At 43.4% G+C, this 23537-nt stretch overlaps 1 protein-coding gene across 5 annotated transcripts in view; it reads left to right on the forward strand.

Moving 5' to 3' along the window:
* Positions 1-23537, forward strand: part of FLI1 (Fli-1 proto-oncogene, ETS transcription factor) — an 81482-nt gene that overhangs the window by 38662 nt on the left and 19283 nt on the right. For all 5 annotated transcript variants that reach the window (XM_032449080.1, XM_015884111.2, XM_015884114.2 and 2 more), the window contains 4 exons: positions 2487-2698; positions 9835-9989; positions 12686-12889; positions 18222-18290. In XM_032449080.1, the coding sequence (XP_032304971.1) occupies positions 2487-2698; positions 9835-9989; positions 12686-12889; positions 18222-18290 (640 nt within the window). The remainder of the gene's footprint in view (positions 1-2486; positions 2699-9834; positions 9990-12685; positions 12890-18221; positions 18291-23537) is intronic.

Here is a 23537-nt window from a genome sequence, read left to right on the forward strand (position 1 = left end):
CACATAGTTCTCTTTTAGGGTGTCAGCTGAGTGGCCCCGTGCTCTGATCCCACACATTAAAGCCTACCTGTTGCCTACCACCCCTTTGCCTTTCTCCCAGGTTGTAATGTCCAGACCACAGAAAGGCTGTTTGCAGCAGGGCTGGCAGCACGCCACTCGACTTCCCTCGCATGCAATCAGCAATACTTGCTCACTATTTGCTTGCACGACCGTGAGCAGGTGTTACAAGCCACTATCTCTCATCTGCAGAAGCTCTGTGTGTCATCAGTTCCCTCGGAGCCATCAGTCTGTCGTGTTTGTGGCTGTAACTAACTCAAGGCTTTAGCTCAAACGATCCCTGGTTCAGTAACTTCTTGGGCCTGCCACGATGGCAGTCATCACATTTGAATTTCTTTTCCTGTGTGCAGTGAAGTCTTTAAGTCTGTGCATTTTGCAGACTGCATACGCTCGAGCAGCAAAACTCAGAGCTGCTCCATGCAACTGCTGCTGAAGCCAGGCACTGTGCAGGCAGGGCCCGGCCACTTACTTGTCTGTCAGGGAAGGTCCTTATCTGAGGAGGCAGACTTTCCATCTGATACCAGACAACTGTGTACTTGCCTTTTCTTAGCTCTGTGTATTGTAAAGATACTGGCTTAATAACTGATCCTAGTCTGGGGCTGCTCTTTGCTTCTTGGTGTTTTCTTTTCTGATATTTTTTTTCTCGTCAGAATCTCCCTTCAGAAGAAAAATGGCTTTGGTTAGAAATAACATTTTCCCAGATAGTCCTTCCCTCAAAAATAGATTTCTGTATGTTTTTAAACTGGAAATCTCCAAAAGAAATCAGCTTAAGAGCATCCTGTGAATTCACAGTGGTGCGGATGGTTTCCCTGCCTCTCACTACAAGGATCAGCCCTCACCCGATATGCACAGCACAGACCAGGGGGGTCAAAGTCTTGCAAAATACTTGTAGCAAACACTGCGACTTCAACAGGGCTTACACGCATAGGAGGGCTGTCCTGAATTCAGGCTTAGTCAGGCCCATTGAAACTCTAGGCTACTCAGACGTGTTTGGTTTTGTTACGTGATCTGAGGTCTGAGATAGAAAAGTGCTGATATTTGTAGATGCAGAGCATTGACATGACTCTTTCTAAGTGGGTTAATTTCAAGCTGAGAGGGATTCTAATATTTAGCCACTAGACTACAACTATTGAGTTTCTGGTGATGATATCACCAGCCCCTTAATATCTGATTTCCACTTAGGTTCTTGTGAGGATTCCAGCAGCTGTACATTTCTAAGTTTGCAGAGTTTCTGTTTCCCTCCTCGGTTGTGGAAAGAGTCTGCAAAACCAACCTCAGAAATGGCTGTTCTGGGGAAGAAGGCAGAGAACAACAATTCATTATTTTTAAAAACTCGTAATTTGGATCCTGTCCTGTGAATTTAGAACACCAGACATTGAAAGCAAAGGCAACGTCTTCATGCTCGTGGTCACCCCACTGCTGCATGTACTTCTCAGTGCTCAGTCCACAGAGGAGGCAACTCTGTTGCTGCCTTTGTTTTGAAGGTCTGCTCCATTAACTCGCATTAAAGTAATGTGTACTTTTAGTCTGGGAGGTTCCTCGTTCAGTTTCTGGCTTGCCAGCAATAATGGCAGCTGTGCTCTGTGCGGTTAGCTGAGCTCCATCAAGAACATGCAGACTCTGTCAGTTGCACTTGGAATAAGGAAGGACTGTGCCAAAGCCTTCATGAGCCTGGCATGCTTCATTTAGAAAACACAAGCTCATCAATGCAAGGAAATTGATAGTCAAAACTTTTTGTCAACATTTTGAGTTTCAACAGGAAAATAAATTAAAAAAAAAAAGGATAACAATTTCCTGTTTTTTAAGCATTTCTTGAAATGCACATTTGGTAACTCAAAATTGTGTTTTTCCCACAAAATAAACAAAAAGGGGAAAGTAATGCATTTTTTATCCCACCACTAACACCCATAACTCTGACCCTCACTGACTGCTTCTGCTTCACGGGTAACCTCAAAATACAGACACCACACAAAGCACTTTGGAAGAAGATGCTTAGAAATAATATGCACCTTCGAATGACACTCCAGACATTCTATACACTAAGCATCTCTTTTGCTGGTTTTGGACCAACAAGTGCAGACAGCAGGGCAGGTCACTACATAAAACACAGGAGAAGCTGCTTCTCAGAGTCTGTTTTCAGTGACCCCTGAACTTGGTGTAGCACCCAGCTGCCACCTTTGCTGTTTGCAGAAGTCAGATAACCTTAATTCTTGCCCCACCCAGCAGCTAGCAAAGGAACCCACTGGTTTTGCATACGGGTTGATGGACCCCAAAGCATCTGATTCAATCCGCAATCCTGACAGGTGGCAATTTCAGACAGAGCTGGGCAGCTGGGGGGCCCTCACAGGTGCTCACCAGCTCAAAGAGAGAATGAGAGTGGGGTTACTGGTTTAGTCACAGCCCTGAGCGCTTGTTTTTTCTCTCCTCAGGAGGCCCTGTCGGTGGTGAGCGACGACCAGTCCCTCTTTGACTCCACGTACGGCGCTGCCACTCACCTCCCCAAGGCAGACATGACAGCCTCAGGGAACCCCGACTATGGCCAGCCGCACAAAATCAACCCTTTGCCTCCTCAGCAGGAGTGGATTAATCAGCCAGTCCGGGTCAATGTTAAAAGAGAATATGACCACATGAATGGATCAAGGTAAGGAAAGAGCCTTTCCACCTCTGTTGAATCCTAAATAAAAGTAAAGTACATATTGTCCGTTTGTGCTCTGCAGTTCAACAAACTCAGTGTTCATGTAGTCACACCTCACTACCCCTGGAACCAGAGTTTCTCATTGCTCATGGCTTGCAGATCCTTAGCACACACAACTCTACCAGTCTCCCTGAACGTTGTACAGACTGGGATGTGAGACTGCCAGGGCAGAGTTCATCCTGCTAACACTGTTTTGATTTACACATTTCATTGCTTAGTTCAGCATCTTACATATATGCCATGGTTCAAGGGGCTCCCAAAGACTGAGTTTAGACTATTAGTGAAGCTAGTGAAAGCTGCACTAATGTATGAGCTTCATTGGAGGGAGTTCTCATTGCATCTGCAACTAGATTTGTGCTTTGCTGGGGCAGAAAGAACAGTAGGAAATTGGAATGTTATTTGATGAACACAAGAAGAGACTGAGGTATCTCATGGCAGTCTAATAGGTGAGACAAAGCATGTGTCATATGTGCATATCTTCTGGGTGTGTATATGTGACCACTTGTGAAAATGAGAATTTAGGATTAGATTTGAACAGAGAAGTTAACCATCAATAATACATGGACTAATATATATATTTAGCCACAGAAATGGGAAGCCTGCCCCATGCCACTGGTAGGTAGAGTTGAAGAAGGTGGATAATTTCCCCATTGAGCAAAGGAAACATTTTCTTACCAGCTCAGACTGTTTCTTTAAAGAACATTTATAGCAGTAAAAACACTAGGAAAAAAATGGCACCCCCTTGGAGAAAGTCATGAAGAGTAAAAATTCCAAGTTATGTCAGTTTTAAATCTATACGATTTAAGACCGGTTCATTTTAGACTTAGATTTGAGAGCATGTTCGTGTCTTATTAAATTTTAATTGCAAAAATCACAAAGATCTGTAACATTTATATTATGTTAATGTAGTTAAACAATTGAGGGCTTTTCTTCTGATCAACTTGGGACTTCTTTAACAGCCCGCTTTCCTGCTTTCTGAGAACCTAACAAACTATAGCTTGAAACAGAAAGCAGCCTCACAGTTTCAAACTTCTGTAGTGAGATGATGGTGTTAAAAGCTTCAAGCAGCAGCGTGTTGTTTTTCCTCATCAGTACACAGACGCTGATTTTACTATGAGATAAAGGTTTATATGTCAGTTGGTGTTTGATGGCGATCATCTGTGGATTGAATTTGATCCTGTCCCTTGGTGTCACATCTGGACCTTGGAAGAACTACTGGGATTTTTGCTCAGATTACAAGCTGAAATGTAGGAAAATGGGCTTTTTTTCTTTTTTTTTTTTCCTGAAAAAATCCATCCCTGGAGTGAACAGGAATTGGGATGGATCCTGACCTCTCCATCCTGTATGGAGCTGAACCAGTCATGATAACAGAGGTGGCAGAATCAGTCCCACATGTGGCACAGGCAGCACAATCCCACGATGATGGGAGGAAACCCTTTATAGGACTGCATCAGTTACTCGCACCAACAGTAGCAGACCAACTCTCACAGAGGATTTCCTCCCTTTATTCTGCTGCTGTCTCGCTCTAACAGATTTTGGAGGGCCTAGCAAGGAAGTAGTCCTGTCACATTTGCTGAGCAGTGAATATTTCTGTTTCCCAAAGCTTGCAAAAGCCTACTCTGCATAGATTTGCATGTTGGTGTATTCGTGTATGTACAGAAGTCTATGTAACATTTTCCTTGTTATAGTATATATATAAGTATTATATACTTAGCAGTTACAGAATCATAGAATCAGTCAGATGTATTGGGCTGCCCTTCCATAGTGGTCTTTGTGCTGCAATTTCCTCTTCTGTTCAGAAAAAAAGGGAAATAATAGTGCTTTGACAGACTGATTCATTAGCAACTGTAAGTGCTCTGATACCCCTAGAGAAAGTCTCTCCAGAAGTGTGTTTATTCTGGGCAAAAAGGAAATCCTTTTTTATGGATTTACTTGAACCTACAAGATTTTTAGGCAGAAATTCAGTGTCCTCAGTCACTCTAAGAAGGGGGTAACAACTTCCCAACCTGTTAGGAAAAAAGAAAGGACTGTTTTGCATGTCAGAAGTCAGCACTGAAATAACTTCCATCCTTGCCTTTTGGTACCTTGTTAGCACAGGAGCTCCAACCAATCCAAGCAATGAGAACATTCATCTGATGTATCCATCCTCTCCCACTATTCATGACTCAAAGTTTGCCCTTTCCTCTCGCGTCCATCACAGTTCATTGTTTCAGGTCAGGCTGCACCAGTCGCTTGTTCCTCTGCCCATCAGCTGCCTGGCAAAACTGACACACCATCTGAGCAGCAAATACTGATCTCAATGCCGATTAACTCAAACAGTGCTCTGAATAACAAAGCCTCTCACCCCTCCTCTCTCTCCCTGTTTTTCTGTCCCTTGTTTTTCAAATACAGTCTCTAGCCGAGTTCCAGCTGCCTCATTAGAGAGAGTAGCCTTTATTGTGTTTCACCTGTACTTGAAGCACAAGCATTTTCTCCTTGTTGAGAGAATGGTTTGTGTACTCTAGGGAGTGATAGAGCTGCAGGAAACCTGACAGTGGAGAGAGCTGGCTGATGGTAAGGGGCAGCGTCCAGCTTTTCTTCTTTTTCTTAGTGCATTATTTCAAGATTCATGGGCAGAAATACTGTGAGTTTGGAGGATGCAGAACTACCATCAGTCTGTCCTCTCCTTGAACAGTTCCTTACTCAGCCCAAAGCCCAGCGCTGTGGTTGTGTTTGGCAGTGGTTGGTGTCCAGCCATGTACTGCTAGCACTGACCTGTTGTGCAGGAGAAAGAGAGGCCCAACTTTTCCTTCTGCTTACAAAAGGTGTTGTGTAGCCATTCATTTCTCTTTATATTGTTTCAGGGACTGGAAGTATGGCATGTCTTCTTTGCTGTCTGCTGGAGTTGTATCTTCTGTTCATTTAGTTTATAGCCCACCAGAGGAAAGCTCTGTCTTCTACGATGTGCACTGACAGCACCAAATGTACCACACCTATGTTGCTGTTGGGGCTTTTGGTTGCTTTTTCAATATGAAAGCAAAGAGTGAAGCAAACAACAGACGTTACAAATTCTGACTGCGTTCACTAAGCCACTGCATGTCTGCGTTTTGTCAGATGTTACAAAATGTGTATGATCTGCCCATACAAAATAATATTCAAATGTTCTGGATGCCTGTGTGGATGCAGATGAACTCCCCTGTGTAATTGCATCTGATGTTATGAATTTTGTCAAGCTAAAATGCTGTATTCAGTGCTTTGAAATTGCTTTCAGTGCGCTCTCTTGCTTCAGAATATTAAAATATTGTTAAGGTTCAGGGATCTCAGAACATTTTTATGCCACTATAATTTTCTCAAAGCAAAACAAAGGCTATCAGTGATGTCTGTAGGAATAAAACTGCCCTGTAAATAGCATGTGAGCCCTCTAGTGGGATTCGTGATGCTGTTCTAGTCCCCAGCCAGAGCAGCAGACTGTGCAAATACCTTCTGCTTGTGTTGTACCTGTGAGTTGTAAATACAGACACGTTAGATCTGCACAAGTCTCTGCATTTTCCCCACACATCTTGAGTTTTGCAAATCATACATCTTTTTTCCATTCTTTGTACAGCCTTCTCTTCTTTCTGCAGGCTTATAGAGCCTCTCTTCCAATATGAGCTTCCTCTGCAGGCATTCTTTACTTTGGGTATGTAAATATGAGGCAGTGTTAAAGCTGAGGTTCAAGGAACTTTGCTTCTGCCCTGAGAGCTCTGTTCCATGCCTGTAAGAGGAATCAGAAGCAGAATCATGATGTATCCGTTCCTACTTCCTTCACTGACCAAAAATAAAATATAATTTCGTATTTGAAGTTGAGATGACCAAATGAGGACTTACATGCATAAGTTGCATGCTTAATTAAGAGAAAATAAAAGATATGAAGAGGGGAGGAATGGAAGGATAGGAATAAAAGGATAGAGAGAAGAAGAAAATGTCCTGTTGATCAAGCTGAGTCAATTTCAGAAATCACTGAAACCCCTTATTTTGCTCCTTCAAATGAAAGCCAAAGGTGATTCCTAGACAGAGGCCCTGGGACAGTCATTGCTTTATTTCCAAGTATCTGGAACACAAACTGAAGCAGTACAGAGCAGTTATTAGTCAATGCCAGGCTGGCTGCTTGTCCGTTTTGGCCAGTCTAGCACACGCTTTCCCAAAACACCAAGCTCTTGGCATCCCCAGAGACTGCTACTGGAGCTGCTGAAATGAAGAGTCTTTGGGCTGACAGTGGGAATAAGAACTGCTTCATATTCCTTGGACTCTGTCACTGCCACAGTGAATGCACTTAAGAGATTTAGTGAAAGCGGCCTATATTCCTTCACATTAGTAGATTACGACATTTTCTGCTCCAAACTTGAGCAACTACAGCATGTGTAGCCACTTGAAAGCCTGGAGTAGGGATAATCTGTGAATAGTTGAGGATTAATCAGGCATCTGAAATCTCACAAACCATTTCAAATAATGAGGAAATTTTTCTATAAATCTAAGTCTGCTTGTGAGTAATGCGTGAAGTAAGAAAGGAGTGTATTCCAATGAATACCCTATTCATGGCTCACGGCTGCCTGTTCTCATTTGATACTGTAGTTATTCCCATGCTGAATTCTTCTTTGTACTGCCCACAGTTACACATACCCTCTGCTGGGCCACTGCTGACTGACCCAGCCATCCTGAAAACTTGTTCTAAAGGCAAGGAGGCATCTGTACATCCACACAGACACAGCCTGAAGGTGCACGGACCCCTCAGTCCTTACAACTTCTTTTGAGCTCTCAGCCTTGGGTAGTTGTCTGGTTTTGGCTGCTGAGACATACAGAGCAAGCAAAGGATCCGCAGGGCCCCAGCTGCCAAGCCAAGAGAGATGGCAGCATCTGTAAAGTGAAAAATGATCACAGAACTGCTGAGGACTTACAGTGCTGGTGTTATTTTTGCTCCTTTGCTGTTGGTCGTGTGAATGTGCACAATATGCAGCAGAGAGAGAGGAGACAGCCCAAGTCCCTGCAGTCTGTTCATGTGTGTCATTTGGTGCCACCAGAAAACATGTGCACTCCTACACTGCTAAGCCTTCTGGAAGATGTACTTATCTGACAGACTGGATGTATCCTGTCGCTTTGTATGGGTATGATATACGGAACCATCCTAGTGTAAATATTGCATATGTAAACCAAAGGGGCTATTTCTGGGGAGCGTGAGCCCCCTGGAAGGATGGCAGGCAGCAGGGAGCTGTGCCAGCACTGTTAGCACATGGCAGCGATGCTCGCAGAGTCTTCTCAGGACAGCCCGTACCTCTGGAAAGAATAAGAGTCTTTGTACTGCTTCAGGGCTTTTTCTCTGCCAGTACAGGCAGCATTTAACACCTGACACAGGGAATTTCAGCAGAAAGTTAGGAATGATTGCATTCCCTGTGAAAACCCCGGTGTCCCTGCAGTTGCTCAGACTCTCCTCTGACTGCCACGGGGACATTAAACCTTCAGCAGTTTCCCTCTCTGAAGGCGGATTTTGGTTCCCTGCCTGGAAAAACAGTAGGCGAAATAGTAAAGCCTTAAATTCGAACATGTGTAAGTTATACATCTTATTTCCATTTTGAAGCAACATTCCCTCAGCAAGACATGAGGAAAAAATTACCATCTGCCTTAGAATATCTCGGTGGAGCATTTATCTCCCAGCCATGATAACTGAATTTCAGTAATTTCTTCCCCCAGCCCCCCCGTCATCCAGATTAAGAAACAAATTTGTTTAGTGTCCAAACTTGGAAGTCTTGCCAACTGAACTCAGAGGGTGGGATTTGGTGCACTGTCATAGTTCTTACCCTTCAGCAAATGGTTTCCTCCCAAGCCATTTTCCTCCTGGCAGGGAGGAAGGACGGCGGTGCAATGAAAGCAGCGAGCTGAGCTGCACTGGATACAGGCTCTGTGCTTGCTTTGTGTAGAGCTTGCACACTAAGACACTCTTGTAAAGGTGAGGGCAATAGTCCTGTCCTTCCCTGGTACATTCTTTAGGGCTGGGATGTTCTGGGTGCATGTGGTTGGCTGCAGACTGGCCTTTTAAGTGACCTCTAGAGCTAAAAGCGTGAGTTACAACTGCAGCTGGAGAAAAACAAAGTCTGTGCTCCCTATCTGTGGCTTGTAGGCCATAATTCTCCCAAAGTAGGACAGAGAAAGCCTGTTGCTTGCCAAGGTTCTGTGTGAAGTCCCAGCCTTAGTGCAGTACCACCTGAGTTGCTGAATGTTCCCTCCTTGACACTCCATCACCTCAGAAGTGAAACTGAGGCCAGAGCCTTTTTGACACACGGTTTCTGTGGTCTGAAGCCCTTGACTCATGCCTAAGGCACCTAAGATTTCTAGATTTCCTATCCAAGCAGGAGACAAGCCTGGGACTGTTCAGCTGCTGAGAGCAGACAAGATCGGTTACATTCAGCTGCACATAAACACGACTCTTTAGACATCACATTGTAGTATTCTCCTGCCACTACCCTGTCATTTTGGGATGGGTATTTTGCATCCCTTCTTAAGAAAATGGAGGGGGGTGTTTCTGTATTTTGGATTTGCTCTGCAGCAAAGCCTTAGGTCACGAGGTGAAGCCTGTTGTTTGTTGATTCATATGCTCACCTCTAGCAGAAACACAGTGTGCAGGGCTGTTTTTAACACAGTACCAGAGCAAACAGTCCAACAAGGGCTCCTAGGGGTATAGATCTGTAGCTGGAGGACTGCTAAAATGCAGGGAGAGTGCAAGGAATGGCTAGAACTAGGACCTGTGTAGTAGTCACTTATATACACTTGGTTTTATCTTGTTCATGAACTTTGGTATATCAGAGGATTTACATGTGATCTTACAGCTGCCATTGCCTTTGTCTGAAAGTCACTCTTTCTTGCACTCATTTCCTTATCAAAGATCCCTTCCGTGAGGCTTGTGATTCACAGAGCACCTTCTGACATTTATGCCTCTCCCACATCTACAGAAACACCCCTCGCTTTTCCCTTCCAGGATACTTGCCATTTCTGTAATTCAAATCTCCTTCTGCTACAGCAGGGATGAAAGGTGCATAATAATGACAAGTCATCTGTTTCCTTTCACATTTCAGGGAGTCCCCTGTAGACTGTAGTGTGAACAAATGCAGCAAGCTCGTCGGAGCAGGCACAGAATCCAACCCAATGAGTTACAGCACCTACATGGATGAGAAGAACGGTCCTCCTCCCAACATGACCACCAATGAGAGGAGAGTCATTGTCCCAGCAGGTACCACCACCATCAAACTCTTCGGGTGATATCACTTTGGGCTGTTAAATACCCATCTGAACAGATAAGGCTGGTTTATTCTTTGAGGAATTCTCTTGCTTACAAACTGTGTAAAAAATAAGGAAAAAAAAGTCAGAGTTTACAGCTGTCAGATTTCCTGTGTCCTGGTGCACATTTTACCTGGAATCACAATGAGAAGTGGGTTATTAGTGCTACTTTTTTCCTTTTATTTGTTTATTTATTTACTTATTATCCCCCTGGGAATGAAGTGTTGTTTTGGTGTGCTGAACCAAATCCACATCTTGCAGTGTGCTGGAGCAGAACCTGTAGTGTTTTTAGGGATATGCATGGTGCAGTATACAAGCAAGAATAGGCCCAAAGTGCACCACAATTATATCTCCCGTGGCGCTCTACAGGATCCAGATGCGCTGTCATGTCATGTTGATTCAAAGTGAGCTATTATGTTTTCATTCTTTTGTTGTTAATAGAAAACTGGAAAAGTTGTATTTTCAGAAACGACATTAACCTTCCAAAAACCAGTACAGGAGAACATTCCTGTCCAGCTCTGTTTGTATTTGACACCCACATCTGCTGTCTGAAATTGGCAGCATACATTAAATGCATTTGGATAGTCAAGGATGAGAGCTGCTGTAGCAGGCAACCTGTGAAGTCTGAACCTGAAAGAAGAGGGAGTCCTTCCCCCATAAAGTTTATGAATAGCATAGATATAAACAAGTTAGCTGGGGAATTTTACAGCAAGGGAAATATTGCGAATCAAGCCATGGCCTGATTTACATCCCAGAACTTCCAGATTTCATGGGCAGGGTCTGGCCTTTCATATGGTGCGTCAAGGGTTGTAGAATCACAGAATCATTGTGTCTGATTCAAGCAGTTCAATTGCTGGCAGAAAGTAATGTACTCGTGGAATTTAGCTCTGTTTTCTGATCGTGGCTTCACCACAAACAGATGACAATTCCCAAGCATTTGTTTGCCATTTAGGATGAAAAGAAAAAGCTTGAACTGAATGTAGTGAAGGGAAGCCAATAAAAGATTGACAGCAAGTCTCAAAGTACCGTTTAAGCCCTGGTTAGGATCTGCTTAGGCAGGCTGGCTAACGTAACTGGTGTCAGGATCAGATGCTTTCAGCACCAGCATTGCCCAGAGGGGCTTCAGCTGGTACCATGGAAGGCATTATGAGGGATGATAAAGCTGTTCAAGATGGAACTTTTAGCCTGCTCTCTACCATGCTATCCTTGCCTTTGGAAAAAAGACATAATGTGACCCAAAGTTTAGTACTGTTGAAATGTGGGAACTGACTGTTAGTTGCCTTGGTGGAAGGGCAAAAATTCTCTTAAGTGAAGGAAAATGTAAAAAGGTTTTTTTTCCCCCTTGTGAGAATCCACAAATCAAAATCTTGAGGTGCTTGTGAAATAGCAGTGATTGACCAGACTTTGGAAGGCAGTCATGACCATCATCCCTCACCGGCGCAAGCACACATAGCTCACAGCCTGGGACCAAGGCATTTTTCTGCCACTGAAGTGTGGCAGACTCTTCTTGCCTCTTTATGAAGCTTAAGTTGCCAACTGTGTGATGCCTACATATTCCTGACCCATTTTTCTCTACTACCTTGGGACCTGAGGCATTTGGCCTTTACCGTAGAGGAAGGTACCAGCTTTGATGACCAGATCAAACTTCTCCAAAATTTGGGCTTGATTTCACAATCCTCCCCAGCTGCAATGGAACATGAATTTGTGGCTTAGGTTTTCAAATGGCATACATGGGGAGAAACAGCACAGGAAACATCTGAAATTGTTGATATGCTCTGAAAATGACTCTGTAAAAGTGGTATCATGGCACAAACTTGTGGTAGGACTTTCTGATCTACTGCTCCTTTCAAAATTCAAAGGATAATTTCTTTTTTTAACTACTGATGCAGCAAACCATCACCATGGGGTCTGAAACTCCAGCCGGGTTCAATCTCTCTCTTACGTCATCGCCAGCAATAAAGATTCCACAGCTGGAGCTTTGCTGACAGTTGATAATGATGCATGAGGCAGTATGAAATCCACATTGCCATCCAATAGCTGTGTTGGTTTTACAGGGCTAGCGGAGGTGGAACTGTGTTCTTGTCAGCGGGGTGAACAAATGTGACTCACAGATGCATGGAAAGCTGTTCTGTTTAAGCAATAATCTTTTTTTTAAGAGTCTCATTGCTGACCAGAAATACCACTATCTTCAGACTTTAAAATGCCATCTGTTGAGACTTTGCAACGTACTTGCAAAGGATGTTGTGACTTAAATGGCACTGATGTAATTAGATAGTATTGCAGAACTGAAGCTGTGACGAGCAGGGACTTTCAAAGGGACAAACTTGCTTTTGGAACACTTTTTTCCAGAAACAGAAAGACCAGAGTCAAATTCCACTAAGACTGTTCCCAAGCAATATGTATAAGATTAAGGCAGGTGGAAAACCATCAAGTGAACTTACCCTGCCATGGAGCCAGTGTGGTCAGTCTGTGGGACTTGTGCCCTTCTTACAGCACCATGCTTGCTCATCCTGGCAAAATGCACTGATATCAATACATTAAATCCATTTGGTTGTAGAAACAATTGTTAATGCTTTGACTGGCTTACACTAAGTGCTGGGGGCTTGAGGCTCCCATATAACATTACCCTCCTTTGTGCTTTTCTGCCAGATCCCACCCTATGGACCCAGGAACACGTGCGCCAGTGGCTGGAATGGGCCATAAAGGAGTATGGATTAATGGAGATTGACACCACCTTCTTCCAGAATATGGATGGCAAAGAGCTCTGCAAAATGAACAAGGATGACTTCCTCCGAACCACCTCCCTCTACAACACAGAAGTTCTGTTGTCTCACCTCAGTTACCTCAGGGAAAGTAAGTACTGCCCTGACTCATCCCAGCCCCGGTGTGACATGCTGATAAAGCTACACGTGAGCATTGAAGTTCTAGTGCTCTTCTTACACTGACTTATCTGTCAGATACCTACAAGGAAAGGGAAAAAAGAATAGAGAAAGTCAAGCGGAATAAGCAAACAAGGAAGAGAGGAATAAAAATTGGCTTGGAAAGCTTATTATAACCTAGGTGGAGTTAGTGGAGCTACAAGTTATCAGGGAGGTGAAAAACTGAGCAGAACTCTTAAGATTAGATAATCTTACTGATAATAAGAACATCTGTGGCTATATGATAAAAACTCATATGTTTGCTTAGGAGATTAAACCAAACATGAGCTGATGTGTCACCAGCAAGTTATTCTGTAACTTGTGTGGTTTCTGGAAGTCTTCTCTTCATCTACAGAGTGGAAACATTCCCTTTCTTCACAAAGATGTGCCGAAGATAATTGTGTTATGAAGAGACCAGAGAACTGAGCTAATGCTCCAGTATTTTCTCAAGCGGCAGTTTTCATAGGGCTTAGTTATTTGAGGACTGAAAAATCAAAGGGAAGTGTCATAAAGCAAGGTGGGAGGGCTGGCAGAGAAAATAAAAATCGTGTTTTCTCCACTGGGAAATCAAATTGTGATGTAAAGGCAGCTGAAGATCTCTCCATCTGGCCATTTCAGTAAAGCTCTGAGACAGCATCTATTTAGGGTGTTTTCTTCAAGCTCTTCATCACTGGTCTCTCCCAGATGACAGTGGGACAGGAGTCAGATCACAGACGGGTGCCTCTGTAAGCGCCACCTTTATTTTGCTTGACAAGCTGAGCCAACAAAATGATTCACAACAAATAATGTTGGATCTGAGCAGTTTTTGTCCCTTGTGACTTCACAATTAAAAAAAAAAATAAAAAAAAATTCCCATCTAAATTTCATCCCATTTCATCAGCAAAAAGCTTCCAGTTCACGGAACACTTCAGGATTGCTGCAGAGGCAAATAGCTTTCTAACTAAGGTTTGCATTCAGAATTACACATTCCTATGGGAAATCTTAAGGCTGCTTTGTGAAGGCAGCATCGCTCTGAACAAACCCACTGACTTCGGCTGGGCAAAGCAGACACTTTGGAACCGGAAATGTTTTTAAATTCCCACAAGATAAATACTGAAGTGAGACCCTTACTTTGAATTGTCTGATTGATAAGACTTGAGAATGCACAGAAAGAGACAAAGTAAGATTTGTATGGTTTCTGAATCAAATGAAGGTGTGGAATTTGAAAAGGCTGACCAAATAATTGAATTATTTGGTTTCTTTAGCTCCAGAGAGTGTATTCAGTGATAGCAATCACCTGGGATGTTGGCGACGTCAGTATTAGAGGAGTTGTATCCTTGTTCTCATGGCATAAATCTGAAGATCTTAAAGCCTGAAGCTGAATCTTTGCCTGAGTTTTTCTGCACATCCATTCTACTTTCCCTAAAACAGAGCTAGCAGTACTTTCTCCTCAGTCATCTTCACGTCCAGTCTATTAATATGGCAAATCTGCAGAATGGGGACTGTACCTCTTACTTATCAAGTCCCAGCATGATGGAGTCCTACCACAGCTGGAACATGCAACTGCTGCTGTAATACATCCGAATAATAATCATAAAAATATAATGTTCTGCTAAGGGAATGTCTATAATGATTTCCATGCTATTAAGCTAGTGTAAAACCCCAGGAACTTTGCTGGATTCAGACAAATGAGTTACTTTATTTTTACCGGGATGGATACAAGAGCAGAATTCAATCCCAGACCATCCCTAGCTTTTATGATTATAGATTTCTTGCTGTTCAGCCCCTTGGGCTGTTGTAAGACGTCACACAAATGCTGTCCTTATTAAAGCAAGCTCCTGTCTGAGTGGAGGTCAGGCAGTCTCTGAAGAGCATTCCTTTCCATGCAGCTGTTGCTAGTGCTGCCTAATGACAGTCTGGTTTCTGGATTGCTGGTTAACTCCCTCACGGAGTAACGCCTTCGAAAGGAGCTTATTGTTTTTCCAGACTGATTTCCAGCGGATGTTTAGTGCCGAGCCTCTGAGCTCAGTGCCATGGGGAGATGGGCTTTTTTTCTTGTATTTTCTTCTCTTGTAAGGCTGTTTGTTCCAGAGGAATCTAGCTAAGTAACTGCGTAGGGTGGAGAAGGTGTGATGGCAAGAAAACGAGGGAGAACTTTGTGAAATCAGGGGTCTGTCAGCTACACTACATCTGCACAGCCTCTTTTTGAAAGGCGTTTGTACCTGTCAGGATCTCAGGCTGTATTTGTGATGACAAAAGAACCCACAGCTTTGGTGTTTGTTTTCCAAAAACGAAACCGATCCAAACTTTCTGAGCCTGTTCATTTGACAGAGACCCACTGAAAATGAGCTTCCTCATTTACACTGTAGGCCAGGGTAAAAGCGTGATGAAGTGAGTCATCTTGGGTTGAAAAAATTAACTGGTAACATCTGCAAGACCTCAACAAAAACTCCATCTTAGTTCTGGAGATAGAAGGTTTGGGTGAGCTATTTCACATAGATGAGAATTAAACTCACATTGCAGTACCTTCAGGGGGATTAGAATGTCTTCATGCTATGCTTGGGATGAACATCAAAAGAAACTGAAACTGTCACCTCCTGTCCTTTTCCTCTCCAGTTATGGGGGGTCAGTTTGTGTGGTGTGTACAAATAAAAAGAGCATGAAGGGGAAAGAATGAGACAGTGGCTAGGAGCAGAAGCAGAAAACTGCTTTGTGGTTTTGATCCATGTATTAATGCCAAAGAAAACTATACAGTTAAATGCAGCAGACCCCTGATTCTACCAGGAGATGAGGAGGGAACCCCCACATGGCCTTCAGAAGGTCAGGATAAAAAAACACTTCCCATTTAAGTAGAATTCAGGAATGTGAAACCAGGATGTTCCTGAATCTCAGATGACGAGCTGCCCTGTGGAAAGGAAGGCTGTATGGAGAAAGAATGCTACTTCCCTGCTTCTACTCCTTTTCTATCTTACTATTTAATGAACACAGGAGAAATAAAAGAAAGGAGAACTATAAGACAACGTGTCTGATACTAATTACAGGAGAACAGCGCTGCACTTAAAGCAGTGTCTGCAGAAAGGGCAGATTTTATCTAAGCTGTCACTGACCCAGTGAGGGGTAGAGGGAGTAACAGCAAAGTGAAAACTCATCACAGCCAAAATTTTGCCCAAAAATGAGTAAGGGAGGGAGCAGCCTGGCCTCTGTCTGTCTGTCTGCTTCTCTCTGCCTTGATCTGTGTCTCTGGCTTTCTCCCTTTTCCTCCTTCATTGAAACCCCTTAATAGGAAACACATTTCCTTTTCTGTGGTGTTCCCACCAGAAACCTCAGACTGTCGGGCAAAGGTGAGAACTTTTAGCAATTAAACTGGGGGAGGTGCCGTCCCTTTCCAGTGGCTTGGGCTGCATTTTTTAGCATAAAGTAGCTATAGGTTGGTCCTACAAGCTTGTTCAGCGCTATTCATCACCCCACCCCCACCTCAGTACAACCAGGCATTTGCAGCCTATTTAGTCATAGAAAGCTGTTTCTGAATTCCCCAGCACTTCCCTGTCTGGCCGGGGCAAGCCAGGCTGGTTGTCGCATTTAAGATCTCTTTCAAATAACCTTAAAAGAGGAGAGTGGTGGGCAGCAGCTTCCCACCAGAAAGAACATCTGATGAAAACGTGACAATGCTGTGGACAAAGCTGTTGCAATTCCTCCAGCAGCAGTCAACCTCTAAGTACTTACACCATTCACTTTAGCTATCTTTAACCTTCACATTCAAGGTATACTTCTGAACTCTTTCCCTCCTAGTCTACCATGTTATCCACCCTGGTCTTTCAAAACACCCCCTGACTTGAAGCATTTGGTAGCATCCATCCACCACTCTGTATGAGTAGGCTTTGTTCTCCCACTTTGAACATCCCTGTTTTGCAGTGCCTTCTACCTCTGTGTACTTTCTCTCTTGTGCACATCTTTGGCTTTGTTTGCATTTGGGCAAGAAAAGGAATCCACAGGACTAATAAGGTCCAACATCTGCAATGGCTGTTACTTCTGGCAGGGAACTGCCTAATCCTCCACTCTCCGAGGAAAGTAAGACACACTGTGAATGCTGTTGAGGGGCAAGTGAGGTCAATGTTATTTGGGATCATGTGGATTAGAGGAACTGGGGTCTGCGTGGCTTAGTCACAAGATCTTATTCACGTAGTATTAGCATACCTGGAAAAGAGGTATTCTGAGTCCTGCAAATGAATCTAGGGCAGTGTATCATATATAGAGACCTGTAGTTTGCTATGCACTACCTAGGACCAAGAGTATGAAGAACCTTAGCTGGGACTTACACAGGTTATTTAGGTGAGAAGAGCAGAACAAGTCTCTAGGAGTGCTTCTCACCCACACTCACCCACTGCAGGATTGCTGCCCGGCTCCAGCATTGCTCCATACCAAGCAGGGCTCTTACTAAGAGCGTCACTGCCTGATGCAGTGGAAACATTTCCAAAGAGCTGTAGGAAAAGTGAGCCTAGAAGATTATACAGGGTAAACACATCTAACGAGACAACCATGAAATGTGCATTACATGCTGGCTTCCAAGAGCTCACAGAGCCTCTTCCTCCACTTCCAGAGGAGTTTGCAGGAGAATCAAAATATGATGCTTAGAAAGGGATATTTGCACCACAGACAGTGCAAAACAAAACCTTCCAGTGAGTTCATCTTTGGGCTCCTCTTGGATGTTTTTATTTTGGGTTGGACTTGATGGAAAGACCACTTGGAACCAAGAAATCTCCCCTCCAGAAATGATGGCAAATGCTGGAATACCAATCAGATTGTGCAGCATGTGACAACCCAAGCATGTGACACTCTAAAAATGTTCAGATCCTGACAGTGCAATTCATCTCACTTCTACTGTATGTTCCTCAAATGGGAATTTGCTCTCTCACAGCTAGAAAAAGAGGAAAGCTTCCTCCTTACCCTGTAATATAATCTGTGCCACAGGCATTTCTAGAATCTCTGCTGTGCTACATGTAGCACCTGCATAAGGGCACTGTACAACCTCCTCTTTTTTTATCAGAGGACCTGCAGATGCTGTGTGTAGGAGGCGAACTGCTTTGCCCCATTCCTGAGTGTAGAAACAGTAACATTTGTGACATACAGTGACAGCACTGTGAAAGAACTTTGTATCTCTCATAGAAATTGTGTCCAATTGCCTGAAAAAATAGGCTTTTAAGTCCCAGTTACAGCGTTCCCTACCTGAACTGTTCTCCCACTGGCAGAGTACATTCATACTGCAATAACTCCTTTTCTTTTCACTATAGGTAGCTCACTGCTGGCCTACAACACTCCATCCCACACAGAAGCTTCCTCACGTCTCGCCACCAAAGAAGGTCAGTCTTTTGCATATAAACACCCCGTCTTCCTGTACTCATGGAATGGTTTTGATTGGATTAAAAGTAGGCCTTTTTATTACAATGTACTTGGCATGAAAACATTGTCATCTGTGCATACACTATCTGTTTAAATTGGAATAATTCACAGTTTGGAAGCTCCACCCATGCTGAAAATCTCATCTCTGTTTCTCTGGTCGACAACGTGGCATAAAATTCCTATCTGTCACTTTCACACTTGGGTACTACTGAGTTGATGAGCTGATGGTGTGTTTTCTGTTCTTTACGTGAAACACTTTTAAATCTCAGGTACAAAGCAAGGACTAATATAGTGTTTATCTCTGAGTAAATTTGTAGTTGAAGGCATCAGATCTTAGAATCATAGAATGGCCTGAGTTGAAAAGGGCCTTAATGACCATTTAGTTTCACTCCCCTGCTGTGTGAAGGGAAATCTTGTCACAATAAATTCCATTACTGAATGAAGGTCACTCAGGTGTTTTAAAGCTACTCATGAAAACCATGTAGATTAACCTTAATGACATACTTTGGGCCCTGTCAGGCTTTTGAGCCACTTAAACATCCTTCAGGCAGTTTTTCTGGGCTTTCTTTTGCAGGCACAGCCCTATTCCTTTTTCCCACTTTTAATGAAAACCTGGTTTCTCAGGGACAATGACATTATGACGGTTGGTGTGGGTAGTGTGACACACGTCCCTTATCTAGATGAGATAGTAAGTCACAGCCAGCTGACTTGCTAAAGGCCAAGTAGGGCATCAGAGTCCAAAAGCCTGGCTCTGTGCTCAGTAACAAGCCATGTAGGTCTGCTAGCCTGGAGTATGGTCTTTCTTTCACTTAGCACTGAGTGCAGGAACATTGTCTTTGTTAACTTAGCAGTGATCAGTGCCTCCATTTGAAAAAAAAAAAAAAACTTGAGTGGAAAGTGTGAAATTTCACATCTGCCCTATGAGATAACCCACCCTGGAGTGCTGTGCTCTCATTCTGAGACAGTTTCCTCACCCAACGTATGAACATTTCTGTGCTTTTCAGGAGAACATGGTTTCATTGACAAACCACAAGTTTGTATTTCAGAGTAGAGGGAAAAGGCAGAAAGACTTTTATGTAAGCAGCTGGAGAGGGAGACAAAAACCCCATTTCACTGCAAGGCTGCAGCAAACTGACATCACACATTTAACAAGCTTCTGCACGGTGTGTCTGGCTGCTCCACCGACTAGCACTGCTCTCACAGCCAGCACTTCTCTCTCATTGTACCACACTGCCTTCCATTCCAACATCTGTCTTGAACCCTGGGCACAATATCAGTGCTGCTTTTTGCAGCAGCTTCTTTTGTCCAGCACATAACCATCCACTTGAGCTGTCTGTTCCCTGGCATGCTGTTCTCTATGAGGCAGGCATCAGTTGATAAAATGTGGCATGTTATAAAGGTAAAGCCATTCAGACCCTTCTGTGACTGACTGCTCTGACCCTAACAGTCATCCATTTAAAAATAATACAAGCTTGGCTAACTCCTATTTGAATAAAGCAGATACACGTGCATGTGCTCCCCCACAGCTTCCCCCATAAAACATACATGCACATCCAAGGCTGTTCTTGCTGTCTGAGGCCAGGTGATTGATTAACACAAAGGGAAGAAAGCGGTGGTTTTTCTTATTAAAGAGCAATGCTCCATGTAAAATTACCCTCCTCTGAATGTTTTGTACCCTTTATCTTTCCAAGTTGGTTTTAGAGCAGCTTGGGCAGAAAGAAATTAGAGGGGAAAAACATTCCTCCCCCTCCCTCCATTTTTACTACCCTCAAGTGTGTTTCTTTAGTGCAGCTGACAGAACTTTGCATTTGATTTCTGTCAGCCAGGCATTTGTACTTTACATGGTACTTTCATCATATGTCAATAAAGGACTAAACACACCCATGGGATGCTCAAATAAAAATCAGGAACTAGCGTAGAAATGCTGAAATCCCATCTTTTAAGCTTACATTTCTTCCTAGGGCTCATACATTTCCTTTACATTCATTTAATGTTTGAATATCATTCTAGAAGAAACCAACTCATTTCAGTTTAACCAATTCAGTGTCACTGATTCATGCTCCAAATATTATCAGTGAGATAAGATGACAGGATAAGAGATGTGAACACGACAGGCTGACAGATAAGGAGCTGGGAGAGCGGAGTCAAGTGTCTTGTCCAATATCCCAGAGGAAACTTGTGATGGACATAAAACTGGACATGGAATTCCTCAGCCTCTGTTGAGTCCATCAGACAAGAAGATTTTTTTTGCTTCCTTTTAAGGCTTTTTAATGGGTTGTGTTCAAGATGGTGGTGAAAAGGAACTTCAAGTGCAAAATGACAGTTCTCCCCTGAGGATTCAAATGCAGAGCAGGAGGAGGTGATGGAATTGTAAAACGCTTGTCAGGAGGAAAATACTCTTCTTTTTACTTCTCTTGTAATTTTTCCTGCGCATTCTCTAAAAGCACATAGTTAATGCACATAACCTGCTTGTGCAAATTCCAGGGAGAAATTCATGCCCTTTGCATCTACCTCTGTGCTTTATGCAACATATGCATGAAAACCAACCTACATGGCAAAGAAGGTACAGCTGCAGCACAGGCACTGCTGTGGCACTGCTTTCTAAGGCTTAAATTGCTTTCATGGCAGAAACAGGCACTGTAAATTTAGACAGCTTTTGTGCAAAGCATGTTCCTTTTGTTCTCAGATCATATAGGTAGAATTGTGGTTGTGTTCGAAGGAGCCTTGTTGTTGCCCAAGTTCCTCAGTCTCATAAACACTCAAAAGTATGGTATTTAGCGTCATTGGTACAAATTGTCTTCAGCTGCCTTTGAGAAAGAAATTGCTCTAATGAAAATCACCAGTATTTTTTGGCCAGAGAACCATTTTCTGGAAAATGAAACGAGGTTGCTCTCATGCTGAATGGAAAGATTTGTGTCCCTCTCCAAGCACTCTGCTAGAGAGATGGTCTGTTTCATTTTCCATGGCTGCTCGGAGTAATGACTGACCTACTGTAGGTACTGGAGACACTGGAGAAGAGTCTGAGACTGCATTATCTGCCTCAGTCTGTAGAGACTTTAAATTGCTTACCTTCAGAATGCTGTCATTTAAGCAGGTTTCCACAGGGAAATGGGAAGCTTATTCACATACAGCGACATTTAGAAGGCCAAAGAGCTGTGTCTTGTATGGTTGTGACTGTTCTGGCCTCAGGCCAGTACATCTTTAAAGCTTGTACTTACTTTTAAGCATGTTGGGGTCTGCATAACTCACATGCTTCATACACAAGCCAAAGTGCCGTAGAAGGTTTGAACCAGGTGCCAATCTCATAGCAGGAGTGCTGGCGGATTCCAGAGAGGTAGAACCATTATGTTAAAATTACACTCAGAAGAAGTTATAGGAGCAGTTCTGTGTGGCTGTTTGCTTCCAGCTTACAGGTTAAGAAGGGTCTCATTCAAGGCTGGGCTCAGCACAGGATTTCATCCCAGCTCAGCCTATGGCAATGCATTCAGCTGGAATAGCAGCAGATCAGGATGAACCCAAAGCCTTATAAATCCAACCTCAACTCAAGCAACTGTCTGCCTCTGCAGAAGGTTACAGGAAAAGCTGATGCACTACTTTGAATTTCAGAGACAGATTTGTACATGAATACATGAATGCAAGAGACAAATTTTAAGGAGTTGTCTGCAGCTGTTACATGCTTATGTTTGCATTACCAAAGTGCTTGTGGGAATGTGGAATATTTCTGTTTGGTTATAAGTTGTATTTGCGTATCTGTTTTGTTTAGTTGTTGGCAGATTTAAAAAGATAATCAAACCAATGAGCCCTGAACACACAGCGTGAGTTTGGACCCACGTTTGTTATGAGCTCCTAAGGAAAAGTCTCCTGATTTTGGAGCATTTATAACATCTCTCTTGTGCAAACTCCTCATTACGTTGCAAGCAAGTCCAAGCTGCAGCTTCTCAGCAGCCTTTCTCTTTCCCAGTCCTCTCTTCCCCAGCAATTTCCTTTATATTGGTAGAAACATGAAGATTTCACCACTCCTATTTTCAAACTTCAGGTAACAGGTTCAGCAGTTTTTGGGACAGGATTGAAAGGGGCAAACAGCGCAGGCAGCCTGCTGGCGTAAGTGTGGTTCCCACAGGAAAACAGCCTGAAACTCCTGCATGAAATTCTTCTCTTAAAAAGGCCATTTTTCAGATCTAAAAGGTTGTCATGTGAAAAATACTGACCGCTTTCAGTTCTTCGGAGAGCGTCAGCAAGGCCCCCTGGTCACTGCAAAGTTACAAACCCTCTGGAGTTATTCATGTCAGAGAGAGCAGTTGCAGCTCCGTGCTCTCTCAGCTGTCTGTGCATACATTCATCAGTGATATTTGTGTGTTTAGTGGTAAAACACCCCTCGCCCATTTTTAGCTCATGGCAGAAGAAGGGGCGGCTTTTTGGTGCTTCTTTTAATGTGACTGTGTGGCCGAAGCGGGGATTTATGATTTCAGGAGAGACAGTAGCAAGCACTCTTGGATTTTTCTTTTTTCTTACTTTTTTTTTTAATTGTTTTCCTTTGAAATTCCAGAGTTAGTGTTTTGTCTGCTTTCTCCCTGACCCTCTTCGGAGGCAGGCGTGTGTTTTTTCACCAGAAAAACTGGAAACAAAGAATCGTTGTCTTTAAGCTGTAGCAGGCAGGAAACCCAACTCACAAGGGATCACCCTGAGCCAGCGCTGTCCCAGAGTAGACTCCAGTTCTCTGAATTCAACCTGACAGCTTGTCTGGAGCACTTTCTAAGTAACCATTATCCTTCCTTTTCTCCCAGCAAAAGAGCTATTATTTTTTTGCCTAGGGTGCACTGCAAGCACTGTTTTTGCACATGTGTGTGGGGGTTACATGTTTGCTGGGGTGCAGTCCCTCCCATGGAAAGCTCTTGGAGGCACAAAGGCTGTTTCCTAAGACAAGACTAAATGTATCTCCTGATACCGAGTTAAATGCTGTAAATGGGAGAATGCTGATGAAATGCTTGCTGCAAAGATTGTGCATGTCTGCCTGTCTTCTTCCCTTCCCTTCCCTTCCCTTCCCTTCCCTTCCCTTCCCTTCCCTTCCCTTCACATCTGTTGTATCTCTAGAGATGTGTAAAGTATTAAGATATATGAACATACACAACAGGAGCACAAATGTTAGCTTTAGGTCATTGTATTTTCTCTCATGTTTTTCTTTCTCTGTTCCAAAATCCCACAACATC

The sequence above is a fragment of the Coturnix japonica genome, chromosome 24, assembly GCF_001577835.2.
Source record: "Coturnix japonica isolate 7356 chromosome 24, Coturnix japonica 2.1, whole genome shotgun sequence".
In the NCBI taxonomy this organism is placed as follows: domain Eukaryota; kingdom Metazoa; phylum Chordata; class Aves; order Galliformes; family Phasianidae; genus Coturnix; species Coturnix japonica.